The 19,084-nt window shown below is 39.9% G+C and overlaps 1 protein-coding gene across 1 annotated transcript in view; it reads right to left on the bottom strand.

The window, feature by feature from the left end:
- Positions 1-19,084, bottom strand: part of LOC120420746 (protein similar-like) — a 128,141-nt gene that overhangs the window by 24,076 nt on the left and 84,981 nt on the right. Inside the window, exons 5-6 of the mRNA XM_039583843.2 lie at positions 12,555-13,141; positions 953-1,512 (exon numbers count right to left, since the gene is read on the bottom strand). Coding sequence (XP_039439777.1) covers positions 953-1,512; positions 12,555-13,141 — 1,147 coding nt within the window. The remainder of the gene's footprint in view (positions 1-952; positions 1,513-12,554; positions 13,142-19,084) is intronic.

Here is a 19,084-nt window from a genome sequence, read left to right as displayed (position 1 = left end):
ATATCAAGTCAAGTGCCCGCAGTGACAACAAACTCACGTGTCGTGGCGTCCCGTGGCCACGCGAGCGCACCTTGACAGTTCTAATCAGCGGTGCAGTTTGCACCTTGCCGCGAGAGCAAAAAATCAGAGTAAATAAAGAAAACTGGGCTGCAATTAAGTCTGACACGAGGATATCTCGCTTATCGGGTGCAGGTTTGCAAGCTGCTGTCAGTGCGAACAAAAACAATCATTTTGCGGCGTGTTTAGCTTGGTATTAATTGTAGTACGAGCCGACCTCGTGTACCTCTGGGCGATGCTACCGTTGAACTCCAACCGTCGTTTAGAACGCTCAATTACGTAATGGCAAAAACAAAAACAAATTATCCTGGTTTAACTAGGTTAAGTTAATTTCTATTGACACTCCCCATAGTGTAAAACAAATTAACTCAGTATGGACACACCCACTCAACCCTTCAAATTAAGGTACCAAAAGGGTTGTACTAGTTGCTCGCAGTGGCGCTGTTAGCGACGAGTTGCAAATTGGAGCAAATTATTTCTAGAGGAAGTCAAAAGAAGGTGTCCTCCCTTTCCATGCGGTTGAACGGAAGTCGCTCAACGAGGGCTAATCACACAGGTAGCGCCCAATGATAGAACTCCTGTATCAAATTAGAACCTAAATAAAGGCAAAACACCCCAAATGCGTGTCGAAACGACATTATGCGAGCTCTGAAGGGTTCACTCAAATCGACTCAACAAGCTGGAATTGATTGAACCTGGAAGTGGAACTTCAAGAAGGTTGTTAGAGTAGGAAATTTGAATTTTGAGACACAAAGGCGCCATTTTGTGACGCAAAGGGAGACATCTGTTGACAACTAGCGTAAGCTTTTGACAATTTTGTAAGAGAAAGGTGCGCCACCTATTGGCGACTAGCAAAACATCTCGCTGACTAACAATAATCAAAGAAAACGCCTACCTTTGACAGTCCGGGTGACAGTAAATGCGGTGAGTGGCTGATTTCGCTGATCTCGTCGCGGTAGTTGATGAACGGATCATTGCTGCTGGCACCACTGGACTGACTGTTGTTGTTGTGATTGGAGCTGTTGGACGTCGTCGAGGACGTGCCCGATCCGATGCCCGAACTGCTGATTCCGGACGAGGTTCCGTTGGTCGCGGTCGACGACGAGGATAGTGACGAGGGGCTTGCCACGGAGCAGGACGATGGCGAACAGGACGTGATCGACGAAGCGGATGACGACGAGAGGGAGCTATGGCTTGCGGTTTGATGGCTGATCGTACTGATCGTGGTTCCGTTGATCGTGATCGGAGAGGCTACCGAGGACACGGATATACTGAGCCGCTGGTCGGCACTGTCCAGCGAGTTTAGTTCGTCCTGAAGCAGTGAGGTGTAGCTTTCGGGGATCATAAAGTCGTCGAAGACGTCGTTGAAAAAGGGACCCGTTTCTTCCAGTGGGATGCACGTATCGCCTGCCGTGGGAGCCAGATGAGTCAGGTCGTCCGGTTCATCCTTTAGCACTGTAACAAGGTAGAGAAGGAATGGTTAGTTGTTTGAAGTATGATAAAGTGGACAAAGATCAAATGGCAGAAACTTTACTAGTGCGACATCTATAAAGGACTAGATTTTAAAAAGCGACAACTCTTGGTGAATAACTTAAACCTCACCAGCAGCGACATCTGTTGGTGAGTAGCCTTCTCATCTGCACAAAACAGATTTCAATGATCGATAATGGTTGGGTTCGACCCAACTTCTTCTTTTATTGCCTGCAATAACCCAAACAAAAGGACCGTAATTTCACCACTGACCCAAACAGATACCCAGAAAAAACGGATCCCACACGGGTAATTACGAACCTCCCAGAACCATTCGGTGGGTGAAATATTCGCCCAACCATCTTGACTACTAATGGCGCAAGCAGACGAAGACGTCCTGAATTGCGTACATCCTGATGGGACTACGGGATGCAACCCCTTCTTCACATGTCTCGCGCACAAAAAGCGATGGGAAAAAGAACACTATCCCTTCCTGGAACCATTGAAGAGGATAAAGAAAAGAAGAAGCCATCATGTGAGGCTTGTGTGTCGTTAGGTCCGGCCTACGTCTTTGTTCCCTTCCCAGCATTTCAAGTGTTGCCAGTAAGTTGATTTTGATGGGGTGTCAACTTTTTTTTTCTCTCTCGACAATGATTGAGAAATTTTGACGGGATCCAATTAGCAAATTGCACAAGCAAAACTTTGCTCTTTCTTTTCTGTAAAACAAACCCCCCAAAACTTCCTAATCTACTTTATTGCAGTACATAAACTTTTGCCACCAACTTCGGCCCAAACCCACACACATTCCGTCCCTAAATCCTAATCTACTCAAAAAGGATGAGCTTCCACTTGGCCGGAACGGCCGACGGCGAGGCCGCCGCCGGGGATGATGGCCCGTCATGATGCCTGATGTTGACCACCATCACCAGCGACGACGACTACGGGGAGCCGGATTTTATTGGGCAATCACACCCGGACCAGGCTCTGTACTCGAGGCTCAATTGGATAAGACTCGTCATTATTTCGGGCCTGTCGGTTTCAGTCCCGCTGTGATCCGTCATTTGGAGATTTCACTTTACTGGGGTAGTGAAGCTCAAGTTGGGCGCAGTTAGGACTGGACAAGGTGGGTTTGAAAAACATTTTTGATACTTAAAACTCAAAGTTAAAACAAAATCGAACAACTTTGTCAAATCAGGTATGCCAGGAATGCTTTGTTATTTATTTGGTGCTAGCGACGCCACCTGGACAATAGTTCAACTTTAGTAGCAGCCTACTAGGTATTGACCGCCAGGTTCGCTGCAATCGCAATGAGGTGTGATAAGAAATAAAGCATAAAAAGCATATTCTAAAACCCACCCCGAACGACACCATTTGAAATTTAGTGGAAAGATAAAACGATTCCGGGACCCGCCCCCCTCCAACTTTCCCCGTAGTAAACGTCTCATGTTGGTTGATTTTCCTTTTTCTTCCCTCCGTGTCGTGTGCGTTGAAGCATTAACGCAAGGGCATCTCGATTGAAATTCCTACGCACAGGAAGTGTGATAAGGATTTCTGTTTTCCCAGGGTAAAGAAAATGGCAAAATGAATAAATTTTGGGAGAGGGTGCGGAAAATTTTCGTTCTCTACGGAGACTAAATCTGGGCCAGTTCTTGGGTTTCATTTTTTTTCTACTTGCAGGAGAAAATCAATGAAAGTGAATTGAAAAGCTCTTGGAAATGTTTGGTATTCCGATCGGTGAGCGGCGATTGAATGCAAATGAAAACTTTGCCAATTTGCCCAGGAGGTGTTGCGAATTTGTAGATTGTTTTTCGCAGATTAGATCATTTGATTTGGACGGTTGGGAATTCATTTCTCGTATTTGGAAATTTCTGTAAATTGAGTTAGAATTTGTTATCAGATATTCGATTGCGAATTCTTCGATTAATTCTTGCTAGCATTCAGATCCGAATCGCTCAAATGGTTTCGTTACATTCAGCAACTGTCCAATTACCCATCATTAGGATAGACATCTGCGTCAGCTCGTGAAGCTCACCAGACCGGATGATGAGCGGTTCTCGGTCTAATGTATGCGCCTCCTAGTTTTGCGTGAGTTTTTGGTGGTGCCACCAAGTCTGCGATAACACATCAACCGTCGCGAAGACATCGCTGACGACGTTGGCAGACATAAACATCGTCGACATATCGGCGAAAAGCTGACCGAAAACAGCACTAAAACTGTGTTGTTGTTAAGGGTTAGCTGGAAACTATTGGAAGCAGATAACGGCTCTTATTATTCTTCTTCAAAGCACTAAACAAAGTTACTAAATCTGCCTATCGGATTAATGTAGGGTAAGAGGGGGTAATTTGCACCTCCTAAGCAAAAGCTGTAGTTTCTATGTTAAAACAGATTTTCTAAAACAATTATTATTGTAGGGAAATATTGGAAATTATTCAAAATTCAATTTTCCAAAAATGATAAAAATAAATTCAGACAATTTTCACTAGTGACCACTTGGGGCGCTGCTGTTCGTAAAGAGATTCGAAAAGGCGTGAAGTTTGTCCGAAATATTAATGTCACTTTAACAATTAATGGAACACATCTCTTTTTGATGTAATTGTACCAATATTTTTACAGACCACTAAAGAATGAGGGAAAAACTTCAAGATAGTATAAACTACATTTTAAAAAAATCCGGTATCGATACATTATTCAGTGAAAAAATCAATGTGCCAATCGATATTAGTTTTTATTATTAATGTCAGTTGACTTTATCTAAATCACAGAAATAAATTTGCATACAAAAATCTTAAAATAGTTTTCACTTCCCTTTGCAATTTCGTACCATAACATAAATCTAGAGTTTTATAGGTCCTATAAACAATAGACAGACAGTAGCTTATAGGCCCTTTAAGGGGTTACATACATGTAAATCGGCAAAAATGTGAGAGGTTGGTTTGAGCACAAACTTAAACATTTTTTAAATCTTTTTTCTAAACATTAAAACATACATTTTCAAATATAAACAAAATAAATTTGAAGACATTTGGTTTTATCATTGCCGAAATACAGCTATATGAAGTTAGCATTTTCAAAAAACAGGTGCCACGATATCTCAACACTGCATTGACCAAATCGGCTCAAATTTTTGTGAAGACTCGTTAAACCGGTCCTGTGTGCATGACGAAGGACAATTTTCAAAAAGTTTATTTTTAAAAAAGATAAAAATATTTTTATGTTTTTCATAAAAAAAATCGATAGTTTTTGATTTTTGTATTTTAAAAAAATGCAAAATTTCAAAATCGGGCTTCATCATGCACACGGGATATGTCTTGTGAGTCTTCATCCCAAATTTCAGCCAATTTGGTCTATCCCATCTCGAGATATCGCGGCACCCGTAAATCAACTCTATGTTCAGAGAAAAAAGCTAGCAAAGTTTGACAGTTCGCTTTGCGCATGGCAAATTTTTTAGCTTAAATCGTCTGTAACTTACTTGAATCATAAAATATCTTTATGAAACTTTCACAAGTGATTGAAAATCATCTTTTAAGTTGATTTATTCAATTTTCAGTAATATGAAATTTTGTGATTTTAAACTCTAGAAATGTAATCCAGAAAAGTTCTCCTACTCAAATGTAGATGGCACATCGAGCTTTTAGATTTGCTTTTATCGCCTATGTGGAGCAAAATGATCCAGCTCAGGGAGAAAATATACCACTACATTGGGAGAAAATGCACCTTCTCATGGCAGTTTTCACTAGTAACCACTTGAGGCGCTTCTGCTTATCAAGAGATTCGTGAAATAGGCCATTTTGCCAACTGTCGATTTTTACACCTTTTTGATATTATTAACTGAATTTTTATAAAAAAATCGGAAGAAAAGTCTTCTTCCCCTACCCAGAAGGGAGGCTGTCAAGCCAGGTTGCTCCAATCAACAAAAAAAGGAGACAAGAGAAGATGAACGACTCGGCAAATAAAAATGTCCGAACAAAAAACAGTCGACACTGGGGCAGACGAAACACGAAAATGTTTAATTCAATTAAAATGGTAATTTGGGGGGTTGCTACAGCTGGCGTTACTGTGTGGAGAAGCCAAGATTAATCGAGTGCGACTTGGGCGGATTTGACGATGATTTGGACCTTGAATTCGAGCAAGGTAAGATATGGTGGGGAATCCTTTTCAGACATTTAGAAAGGGAAACGCAAGAATTGATGGGGATGATTTTGTGGTTTGAAGTAAAGTTGTCGTAGAAGATTGAATTTTACTGTAGAAGATTGTTTATGTCCTTAAAAAACGATTTGGCTTCTACCTTAAGTAAGGACTTCATCTTGAATAGAAATTTATACCCTTAACCATATAGATTAGAGTATTTAGTAGAGTCGTCCTAATTGAACAAGTAAAAAAAACATATGATTATTTCAATTGAATTGCATTAACGCTGGATTCATACATTATCTTAAAACAAATATATAGCTATGAGTCGTCCTAACTCAATGAATAAGGACGACACACCATTTGGTTAGGCTAAGACACCTAAATGCAAACTAATTATATTTTTCCAGCTGCGTTTTTGATAAATGATAAATGTGATGAAAATAAAATTTTAAAATTTGACCAACAAATGGCACGGTCCTGCGAGTCGTCCTAATTCAACCAAACAAACCAAAGCTTTCCCAATCCCCTCCAGGGACCATTCAATAAGCATCGGAAAGCTTCCCGGAAGAAAGCAGAAAGCAATAAAAAATAATGAGATAATACAGAATAAACCTCCGACGCCAGAGTCGAAACAGAAAGCGAAAGTGCCGAAAACATGCCACTGGGTCGACACACTAACGAGGGGTCTGGCAATATGGTGGAAATTTGCGTATTGAAGTGCAGAACCCTCTTGAAAATTGCGCGCTTCTTAATGGATTGTGCGGTGCTCTAGAGAGAAGGGAGATTCCAGGTCAAACCGCTTCGTCTTCATTAAATTTCAATAACCGCGCGCGTTGGGACAACACCGACATCGTAAATTGAGCGATGGCTCAAGTGTATTGATCTACTTTCGCTGGGACGGGAGCGAAATTCGGTGGAAACTAGTAGTAGACTTTCACTTACTACCACTAGCAGACCGGATTCCGTCTCGTCTGGGGTATCCTTTTTCAACTTTTTTTTCTGTTCGAGCTTGAGCAAACATCGTCGTCGGAGGATCAGATTCAACCCCATCCTCCTTCGGAGATTGCGTCACGGTGTGAGTGTAGTGTACATAGTTTGGTCCTCTCCTTTTTTGTCTGCTTGCTCCTTTATTTGTCCACGGAGAAAAAAGAAGGATTACGACGGCGAAGAAGCTTCAGGGAATCACGTGCAAAAGGATTTGAGCCGCTAGCGTCATAGACTGGCGAACTGAAGAATTTCGCTTTCAACTTCGAGTTTCAAGTCTGCCAGACTGCAACCTAGATGGTCACACTCGAGACAGCTTTCAGAATCGCACCGTGTGGCCGACAAGAGGGATTTGTCGGTGTGTCGTCCTAACCAGACCATACTCCCCTACACGGAGACAAATGAGTTCCGAAAATCGTGAACAAGTGTTCATGAACGTACCATGAAATTTGAACACTTTGTTCGTTGTATCCGATTTCATGAACGCTTATTCACGATTTTGGGAACTTTTTTTTCTCCGTGTAGCTCTGTCAATGTATGAACGGCGAAGAAAAGGACGACAACGCGCTGGAATGAGGTGAGGTGTGACTTGGAATAAGGAGCGCTGGGGTTGGCATGTTGACGGAATGTCACACACAGCGACCGACACTCGGAAGTGGCGTACGACAAATGAGTGGGATAAATCAGGTTGGAATTGCGAAGGGGCTGCGGTGGTGGTTACGACGTATTACGAGGTGTTGTCGTACCGGTGTTATCGACGGGTTGATATCCTTGTTGGGCTAAGGGGTTGGGTTGAAGATTTAGGGTTTATTGAAGCTTCGGACTTCGATCATCTTGACTTGAAACTACGTTAAGATGACTAATTAGGACGACAAGAGAAGGTTTCAAACATAAGTACATCATGAACACTTCAAAAACTAAAAATTGGGATTAGGACGACTCCTATCTAGGAACTATCCTGGTTTTTAAGCGATGATGGCGTTCGAATTGTGAACGTCCGAAATGTCAAAGTCGCTCAGTAGCACCAACATTAGAAAACAAAATGTTGCTGTCATGCCATGGCACACTTTGTTGGTACCGCTGCGTAACTTTGACATTTCGGGCGTTCACAATTCGATCGCCATCTTCGCTTAAAAATCTGGATAGTGAGGAGATTACACGGAGAAAAAAGAGTTCCCAAAATCGTGAGCAAGCGTTCATGAAAATGGGAACCACGAACAAAGTGTTCAAATCCCATGGTACGATTTCCAAAAACGTACCATGGAATTTAAACACTTTGTTCGTGGTTCCCATTTTCATGAACGCTTGTTCTCGATTTTGGGAACTTTTTTTCTCCGTGTAGTTAGGACGACAAGGAACAAAACTTGACTACCCATTTTGAGTTGTCTTGTTACTGATGAGGACGACTTCAACCATTTTGATAACTGAAGATAACTAGGAGGCGGTGATTTTAGCGGATTGTACACTGGACTTCGCCATGTGATGTGGTAATTGTCTAAGCCCAAGTTCCCAAGGAATTGATAATTGGGATTAAAACCAATTCCACCTGAATCAGATTCTCACCACCATGACAGCCGTCCATTGCCGGCCGCTCCTCCAGGGACAAGCAAAAGGATTTGGAAGACGGGAAGTGTTGATGCTTGACTTTTTTAAGGGGATAAGGGAAAATCTCCACGGTATCCCAAATTTACATGATTCAGTAAAAAAAAAATTAATGTTCAATTAGTGCTACCTGCCGCACAATCTTGCTTGAGCTGTCAAACTTCCCGAGTCGTCCTAATTCAGCTTTAGGACGACAATAAGCGTATTGTGCCCCTTTAATAGCCGCAATTCATCAGAATATTGCCTTTTTGCGAAACATCCAACAATACATCTCTTCGATGTCTTCTTTTTCGCTGATGAAGCACTCCTTCGCGTTCGGTTCGCGAAGCACAGAGAGAAGGATGAAAAATCGATGAACTACTTTCATTCCCCAGAACCGCAGCCACTGTCTGACGGCTGAAGAAGGCAGAATGCTTGGAATCCTCCTCCACCACTTCGTCGGCGTGAGGATCTTCTTCAACACGCAGTCTTTTGCCTCTCTTCTGATGATGTTTGACGATGATAAATAAAGCGCACTGCGGACCGGAATATTCTCTCGAGGGCATTGTTTTGCATCATCGGAAAAGCTACCTCCGCCGAAACGACATTCCATGAACCATATTGGGAGTAGGTTTAGGTACTTTCACTGACTTCCTTCGGTCCTGATAAAAAATGAATGCGAACTGCGCCTCTACCTTTTGGCTTATACGCCACTTTGACGTTCATCAACCCGGCAAGTAACAGATGATGAGAGTGCAAAATTTCCAACCTGCTCGCACACGCGACGGCAGATGATTGAGTGCAAAGTGAAGTATTTTTCGAGGTCCCCGCAGAATTCCGTGGGAAAGCTTGAGATTGTGATAGCGCCGAAAAGTTCTCGGAAAGACACCATGCGTCTCCATAAAGCGAGATAACTTTTGCCGACGAAAGCGCCATCACATCGGAAAAGGTTTAATAAATTTTATGGAGTTGCGAATTTCTGTTCCTACAGGTCGCCACAACCATAAACTTGGTGGCAGCAACTTCAAACATTGTCACTTTCGGGTATAATCCCACCACCGGGAGCCGGGAAATCTCATTAGGGTGGCGGCTTATTTTGGCGATAAATTACGGGCTTTGCTGCGAGCCGAAAGACCTGGCTGAGGAAAAACTCTTGTGAATGTGAGTTTTTCTTTCTTGCCCAAAGTCAACTTATTTTGGGACAGGACCCATTTTCTTTGCTGCTGCCGGAGTTCCAGAAGTTTAATCTACCCCGACGAAAAGCGTCGTCGTTTGGGAAGCAAGCAAGCAAGTGTGTAGGTTGGAAATGTTGGAATTCGAATTTCTGGGAGTAAGGAAAATTGTTACATGTCGTTTATTCGGGGTGTGGTTTGAGTCGTGTGAGAGGGCCACCTATGGTGTGGTGGTGGAAACGGTGCGGTTAATCTGAATATTCAGATTTAATGGGTAGTGTTTTGCATGTAGAATGGCAGTTTCTGATCATGTTTGGTGAGTTAAGTGGGATTTTTAACAAGAAAATTAAGATTTTGGAAGCCCTAAGGCGGTAACACTTAACGAGCGTGTTTTAGGAGACATTCCTAAAACGTTTACATTCGATTATGATGAGGCTTCTTTAGAACCAAAAATGTCACTGGTACTGGCATTTACTGGTAAATTGATTTGAGCAATTATCTATGATATCAACCGATTTCGACCATATTATGTTTTGTATTTTATTTATTTGGTTAAAGCTTTGTGGAGTTCTTCCCTATGACCAAAAAGCCATTTTGTTTAAATATTCGTAAATATATTATATAATATAATAAATTGAGGTTTTGAAAAAATAGGTACATGTTTTTTTGCTGATTTTGAAATATTTTTTTTTTATTTCAAAAAATCACAAAGTCGGTATTTTTTTTATTCTTCATTTTTTATATGTTTTAGGGGACAAAAACCGCAACTTTTGAGTAGGGACAGAAATTTTGTCGTAGAGTTAGGATTTTATGAAAACAATTGTTTTTTGAAAAAAATAGAATTTTTAATGATTTGTTCTCTCCAGTTTTTAAAGTGAACCGTTTTCAAGATATAGTCACTTAAAGCTTAATTTTTTTAATTCCCGTTTTTCGATTATTTAAAAAAAGTTTCTATGATTGTCCATTCCTGGAAAAAATTATTTTCAGCAGTTCAGAAAATTTCCAATAAAATTGCCAAAGACCTAAGAGACATTGAAGATTGGAGGGCCAAACATTGAATATTACGCCCATTTAAAATGCTAGTCTTGATTTAAAAATTTTCAAAATATTTTTTTTCGAAAAGATCGGAAAATTTCAAAATGTTTCATGTATTAACATTGATAACCGGACCATTAGTTGCTGAGATATCGTCATTAGAAAATTGTGGGTTATTTTGGTGAGATTAAGAAAACTTCAATTTTAGTGTTTCTTTTTCTTAAAGCGGCTCTATCTCAGCAACCCGAGGTTCAATCTTCAATGTCTCTTAGACAATTTTATAGCAAATTTTCTGAACCTTTCAAAAAAAAAAAAATTAGAAACGGTCACTCATGGTCACTATATTTATAAATCGTAAAACTGCAAATATTTCACTAAAATCAAACTTTCGGTGGCTATATCTTGAAAACGGAGCCCTTTATCAAAAAAACTGTAAAGTACTTTTCGATTACAAATTCAATTTTGCATTAAAAAATAATGTCAAACTTGTTTTTGCATAAAACTTCGATTTTTTCCAAAAATCACTATTTTTCAAAAATTCATAACTCGGCGGCAGATTTTTTGACCATGTTTCTCTTTGGCTCAAAAGTTGCGGATTTTTGTCCCCTAAAACATATCAAAAATTCTCGAAAATCAAAAAATACGTATTTTGGGAAATTGAGTTTTAGTGAAAAAAAAGTTGATTAAAAAATCTGCAAATTTTTTTTCCGTGTACCTATTTTTTTCTCAAAAGTCCTCAACAATACCTACAACTTTGACCAAGACTCCAAATTGATCAGAAAATTTACTCAAAAGTTACATCTGTTTGAATATTTACATACCATTTTTGTATGGACAGCAGCCAAAATTGTATGGAGACTTGTATGGATGAACCAATCACACAAAATAGTTTATTTGGTCATAGGGAAGGCCTCCACAAAGTTTGAGCCAAATCAAAAAAAAACAAATAAAATCCATTTCCGGTTTTGGTAGAGAATTGCTCAAATGTTAAATTTTTAGACCTTAAGTTGCTGTTATATTGGCATTTAAAAATAATCAGAAAGTGTGAGGATTTCACATGAGTTATGTTGAAAAATCGCTGAAAAAACTTGATTTTTTAAACTAGAATTTTCACAGAATTTGAGCGAATTAAAAAATATGTGGCTTCTAATTTATAATTATAATTTGGATTTTTTTTTTCTGAAAGGTCCAGGCCAATTAGGGTGGTTCAGAAAATGATTTTTTTTTTGCTTTTGTGTAAAATAACAATTAATATTTTTTTTTGTTTATTTTTTAGCATGAAATATTGAAATAAAACGATTCAGAGACCATAATGTTTGATATTTTCTTTTCAACCTTGCGTCTCCATCATGTATAAATCAAGTATTTTTAGAACTTCAGATACTTCCAGTAGTTAAAAGATTCCAGTGCAAATTAAAATGGATGTTTAAGAAACAAAACAATCTGTACTACACGAAAAAAAAAAACAGTCCATGCATTTCGGAACCACGAACAAAGCCAATTGCTATTGGAATTGCATGGTACGTGATCACTAGAGTGACAAGTAAAAAATATAAAATGTTGGAAAATCTTAAGAGATACCCCCTGGCTCGATTGTTTAGATAAAAATAAGTAACTGGGCCAATTTTGAGCCGAATCGATCAATCTTTAAGGCTAGCTATTGATCGTCGAAGTTTGTGTGGAAAAATTCGCAAAAATGTATGGGGAAATGCAAAAAATTTCAAAATTCCCCCAAAAGGTGGCGTTACATGTGTTAAGTGTTGTCAAGTGTGAAAATAACCCTGGCGAGTAATTCGCGATTTAAAAAAGTCTTTTTTGTATGACAAGATTTGGCTCAAAATTGGCAAAATTACTTATTTTTGCCTAAGGAATTGACTCAGAGGATATCCCTGATGTCCTTTTTTCATTGTCGCCCTAGTGATCTTTATTCGTGGTCCCGAATTTCATTAACGCTTGTTGTCGATTTTTGAGAACTGATTTTTTCCGTGTAAACTGGGATCAGAAAAATAAACTGAATTAAAACATAAATTTCAAAACCCTGTACCCTGTAAGTTTCAAAATTATGTCAATGTTTCTGCCATTTGGTAATAATATTCAAATAGAAAAACAACGATCCCACTTACTTGTCAATCCGGGCTCCTCTTCCGAGAACATCAGGAATCCCTTGTTCATATCTTCTGTCCGCGGTGCGAAGATCTTTTCGGTGGCGTGTTTCGGTTTATTACAACCCCCGGCAGCTGTCGGTTGCTGCGTAGGGTTAAGGGTCACAAACAGCTTCGCTGTGACCGATTGCGGTCCAACCACCGGCTTCGGTGTATCTTTCTTGGCCGCTGCACTGCTAAAGATCGAAGCCGTCACCGACACCGGACGTGACACTTTGTTGGTCGTTGGCTTGTTTGCACTAGCAATAACCGAATTCGACAAGGGTTGAGGTGGTGGTGGTCCTTGCACTTTAACAACTTCCGGTTCTGGTTTTGGATTTTCCTTGCCAACTGGAACGATAACAACAACCGCTTCGGGTTTGGCTTCCGGAGTTTGGTCACCGCCGCTGTTACAGCGGTTGACGTTTTCTGCGAGCACTTTTGTAACACTGCTAGTCTTCTTAACTGGTTCAGCTACTGATGGTTCTGCTGCTGATGAAGCTGGTTCCGTAGCTGAACGTGCTTCCAGTTGAGCACACGAGTAAATTTCATCTTTGTTCTCCACACCACTGTAAAAAGATTTCCACCGTTCAAAAACTGTCCACTCGCGGCGCGGTCGCGATTCCCGAAAAAAAACGCGGGTTTTCCTCCGGATTTTCCGACCATCTTTCCGATCCGCTTCCACTGGGTCGGAAAATCAAAGGAAAACTTAATGGCCCGAATCGGTGCACTTTGGCTTGGTCTTCTTCTTCCTGTCCAGGTTCTGGGGGGAGGCAAACAAGAAAGCGAATTATGCTCGGACTAGTTAACTTATGAGCCGTGCGAGTTTTAATAGGTTTTTAAGTAACTTTTGATCGATTTCCAGAGCGACTCTTCGAGGGTGGTCCCCGTGGCTTGAGATCGTGCGGTGCGTTGAGGGGCTTCGACAAGTTGTTTGTGATGTCGAAATGAATGGGAAAAATAAAAAGGAGGAAAATATTTGCTGCTTGGGAGGGCACAAAAAACGGTCTGAGTCAGTGTGTGTGTGTTTGCGAGAAGATCTTGTTTTTTTTTCGTTTTTATTTTCACACCAAACTCCTACACCAGTTCAGGAAAACGGGGGAAATTTGGTTTAATTTGCTGTGCGAAAAGATCGCGTAAAAGTGGAAAATGGTGTAAATATTTATGAGTGATCGGCGACGAAAGCTGTCCTAAACTCTTTCTCATTCAAATCGTATTTTTATGTAACTCTGATGGCTTCTTGGCATAATTAATTAAATTTACCATGTCTTACATTGAACTCGTATCATGAATTCCAAAAAAGTTTTTTTTGCAATTCCGTCGTGAAACTACTTACTTTTCCTGTCATTCTTGAACGATGAAAAAGCCTACTTTTCTGTATTAAAAATAACAGAATCGAATAGAAAAACTTTTCAAAATAAATGCTGAAAAGTTGTACTTTTCAGCACTGAAATGGATGCTGAAAAGTTGAACTTTTCAGCACTTGTTTCGAAAAGTAATACTTTTCAACATTATTTTGTTTTAAACGGTTAATTGACAAAAGCATTTGACTTATAATTCCACTCAAAGGGTGTTTTTAGGAATTGCAAAAAATTTTGTATGGAACTCGTTGCAAAAATTGATTTTTTCAGCACTTTTCATATTTATCCAACTCGGTGAACCTCGTTGGATATATGTATGACTCGTGCTGAAAAAATCTTCTATTTGCAACTTGTTGCATAAATTACTATTAATCCACCATAATGTGGTTATATGAGTTTTTATTGAGAAATTTCCAAATTAGTTGAGCAGTGTTCCCAGATTATCAGATTATTTTGTCAAATCCATATATATCAATAAAAATATAAATAAATAAGTCTGGGTGAAATTTTTTGATTATGCTTTTTTTGGGTAAATCCATGAACCAAACCTAAATGGAGACGTCTCACGACAGGGTTGCCAGAAAATTCCTTTTTTTAGAATTGGATTTGCAGTTTTTTTTTATTTCTATGAAGCATTGTTTATTAATTGATTATGTCCAAATTAGGGACCATCCATAAACCACGTGGACACTTTTTTGGGATTCTGTTACCCCCCCCCCCCCTCGTGGACAATTGTCCATACAAAAATAAACTTTTTTGTATGGATCGTGGACAATCGTCATACCCCCCCCCCCCCCCTAAAGTGTCCACGTGGTTTATGGATGGTCCCTTAGCACGGTACGTTTTTCATGTTCACATTCATACAAATTTGGGACCTGTTCATACAAATATAATATGAATTTATTGTAAAATCCATAACTTGAAAAGAATTTTAATGATCATTTGCGTGCTATGGGTTAATTTGAAGTTACAAAGCAAAAAAAAAAAATGGTAATATTTTAAATTTCACTTAAATTAGCAAAAACTCGATTTTAACAAACTTGTGTCACCTTTTGAGCTATTTCTTCGGCTAAGTTCTATATTTTTTAATGTTCAAAACACTGAAAAAAATATTTTTTGAAATAACTAAGTTTCTTAAAATTATCTCGCTACACCAAAAAATCAAAACATACGAAAAAATTCAAACTTTATTTTTAAGTAAAATTCACGACTAACAATTCAAAAGGGACAAATAACACGATTTAAATCTAATAATTTTCTCTCTTCAAAAATATTTTTTTAAGTAACCTTTTTTGCTAAGCTAAAAAATCAAAACAATCAAAAAAATCAGCCAGGTATTTTTGGATGTCAAAATCACGACTAATAATTTTAAAGGGACATTTTTTTCTTTCAAATTTGCCAATGACTTATTTCAAGTTTTTTTTTCGAAAAATTCTATAAGTTAGGATTCCCGATATTTTAGGACTAAAAAAACACTAGATTTGGACATAATCAATTGATAAACATTTTTTTTTAAATTTAAATAAAAACAGTGAAAGATCGTTGGTTTTTACAACCATTTTTATTTCTTGATCAGAAAATCTTGAACACTGTTGATTCGATTTTCAGTTTGAAACAAAGCAATTTTCAGTAAAATCCTATTTTTAAACTGCTAGTAAAATTTCCAATAGCGATTTTATTTCTTTTGAAATGTTAGTAGTGACTAATAATTGCACAGACTTTTTCAAGTCAGTGATGAAAGTAAACCATTCATTTTGGAAAAATTTCGGCTTTCTTTGAAGCCCTGAAGGTGAAATTCGAAAGGTGGAAAGGCATGCTGATTGGATACTGACAGAAGATTATGTTTGACCAACATGCAACCACTTGAGTAATCGCACTAATTGGAATCAAAAAAAAAAACAGTCGAGCATTGTGTTGCTATACAATACAGATGTTCTTCGAAAATCTAATTGAATAAAACACATTTTTCTCTGGTTGCAATGTTGGGCCTTTCAAGAGGAGCTTCGTGGAATTTTTCGAACCGGCAACCCGATATTCCGAACAGTTTTCCCGAGTTTTCCCTCCCACAGAGGCCGAAACCCATCAACTGTAGCTCTCCACTTCCGTGGCATTACGATGTTTTTCCTCCCGTGGGCTATTTTTAGCCCACGCGATCGCTCTTCTATATTTCAATTTTATTTCCAACCACCACCATCGCACTAAAAAGAACCAAAAACCGCACGAAACGTTCACGTTTCAGAGGTTTTGATTGACTCACGAACGATCGAGACGAGCCTCAACCGCGGTTATCAGGAGTGGTTCAAGTGCTCGTCAACAGATGGCAGCGCGGCGCGAGCGGCGGTCATTAGAACGATCGGTAAACGACCGCGTGATAACCACCGGAACAGCTGCTGCTGGTGGTGATTACCCCCCGAGCGAGTGAGCGAGCGCACGCCACGAGATCGTGAACGCATTTTTTTGAATTTTGAGTTATGAGTGACACTGTGAAAAAGAAGCGCTGCGCGCTGGGTTTAAACCCAGGTGCGATGATTGCGACTGCGCGCGCGAGCCTGCTCGGCCACGAGCGTGCTTTGTTGGATGAGTGTTAATTTCCTCCAGGTAGTTAAATTCGATGCGTTCATTCGGAACAGAGATTTCTTAATTTTTTTAACGGTGTCGCAGACACTTGTCACCGCGGAAAAGAAGAAGCTGCTCCCGCGTGCGCATCAATCCTAGGGGTTGTCACTCTCGGGACAGAAAACATTCCACGGTGGGTGAAATTTGGCCGAACAAAAAGAAACTCCGCGCAATCGTTCCTTAACTTTGTGTCTTTTTTTAAAACACGCTGTGTTTTATTTTTAATCAGCGCTGCCCGAGAGTGTTGCGAGACAAACAAAAAAGAAAATAAACCACGCTCTGTAAATGATCGTGTTTTTTCTCTGTTTGAGACGAGACTGACATTTTTTTAATTGAACTGAGTTGAACCGCGACGGATTTGGGGTTTTTGTTCGTACGTTTGTACGGTTTCTGGATCCGTGACGTCCTAATTACGGATCGTTCTTTATGTTGAGGTTGACCCCGGTGCGAGGTTATCGATCAGCGATGTTGTGTATTCCGTCAAGCGCCATGTTTGAAAACATGACACCCATTACACTATCAGTGGGGAGAGTGTTTTGGGTTAGATAGTAGCTAAAACTTCTACAATGATCCTCTGAACAGGATTGTTTTTTTCCAGAAGAACTTTTTCTTCTTCTAAAAAACAAACAAATCATCGCATTAGATCTACTCTGGAGGCTCGTGATACGATTCAGAATGGATTCTACAACGACAACACGACACACAGCCGCCGCTGACGACGACGGCAAAGCTCGCTAAATGAAGTAAATTGAAAACAATTAAGTTCATTATGTAACTGAGACACGCAGACACACACCGCCAAGAGGCATACAGTGCTGCAGCGGCCACGAATCGCTGACAGTTTGAACACTCACAGCAGAATCGTGGCATTTAGGGTAAAGGGGTGTTATTTTGACAGTGTTTAAATCAATAATCAAATGGGTCCAAAATAGGTACATATGGGTCGAAAATAGGAGCAATTGGTAAAATTACGATTGTTTTTGCATAAGTCAAACTGAGGTACTCTCACCTCAATAGAAAAATTCTTGCCACGCGAATTCGCAGCGCAAAGCGATGGCAAACAAAAAATAAAGGCAACAAAAAAATCGCCCCAAGTTCGACGTAAACAAGCGATAAAATCCGCAAAATATTAAATACTCGCGCTATAACTTGATTCTAGAACAGGTGGAGGAGCAGCAGCAGCAGCAGTGAGGTTAAGCCACCAATCGTGACTTGGATTGCTCACAGAGACCTTACACACTAATCAAATCAGCGGCGAATACCGGTTCGAACGGACGGATATCGAATGTCTAGCGCGCGAGACACGTCTACGGCAACCTGGTTTTGTTTACCGGAGCCGGTTCTAGGTGGTGTTGGTGGTGCTGGCCAGCGGAGGCAGCTTACCGTGAAATTGGCACCGCCATAAATCAAATTTGACAAATTTGCGCGACACGATTACGATGCTGCTACCGTTTTTGGAGGTTGGGCCATTTCACCGAAAACGGTTTAAAGCGATTTAGATCGAGTTTATTTTGATTGAGTTTCACGGTAGTGCTCGAGAACATGAAATTCCAGCATTTGAGCAAAATATTTAACAAAACGAAAAGTTTGGTAGTGTGACAAAAGCATTTATTTAATTTGGGCCATTTCACCGAAAACGATGAAACCAGCGCCCTGTTGTCAATTTTCAACTAAAAATTCACTAAAATTACCGTAATATTCGGTCAAGGCTCGCAAAAACTGAAAATTTCATTGATTTAACGAGTTTGCAGATTGAAAAGCACTTTAGGGCACGCAAAAAAGTGTAACCATTAGCGCGGTGATGAGCATCAGCGGCGGTGACGTGCATTAACGTCATTCTGCTGCGGCGGTCACGATTCGGTGGGTTTTCACAGTAATGTGGCATACTAAAATTTTAAAAGCCGGGATTTTTTGTTTTTGCCTAACCACATCAGTTTGTTCTGAAGTAGTGTTTCAGTATTTTTAATGATATTTAATTCAATCTTTTTACAAAGTTTTGAAACTTTTGTCTGGTTCAATGTTTTATATAAATCAACAATAACTCACTTTTGGACACTAAACTACATCCAAAAGTGGTCAAATTGGCTCGCCCTTCAACTCCTAGATGTTTGTCATAGAACGAATCTAAAAAGAACCAGCAAGTCACGCAATTTGACAGTTTCACGCCACCACCTTACGTCAGAACCCTCTTGAGAGAGGGGGGACGACGACTATTTGGTTCCATTATGCAAGAATAAAACTGCACGCCAATTCTTGGTCGCTATTAACTGATTGAGCAAGAGTTCTTCTTCCAGCATTTTTCTACTTCGTTTCTGCCTTGTCATAATGCACATAATTCAATTTACTGGCCGTCCCGAGCTCGCTTCCCGAATACGGCAATCATTTCGCAGACTCGCGCACACACACACCTGAATGTTCAACTTTAGGTGGTGGATGTATGTGCTCTTGGCAATTGCAGGATCGACGTTTGTTAGGGTGACCAAAACTGTCAAATTTGACATTTCAAATTGCATTCTAATGTGACGTTTCCACTCA

Source organism: Culex pipiens, chromosome 1, assembly GCF_016801865.2.
Source record: "Culex pipiens pallens isolate TS chromosome 1, TS_CPP_V2, whole genome shotgun sequence".
Classification (NCBI taxonomy): Eukaryota; Metazoa; Arthropoda; class Insecta; order Diptera; family Culicidae; genus Culex; species Culex pipiens.
This window is presented reverse-complemented; position numbering and strand designations above follow the sequence as displayed.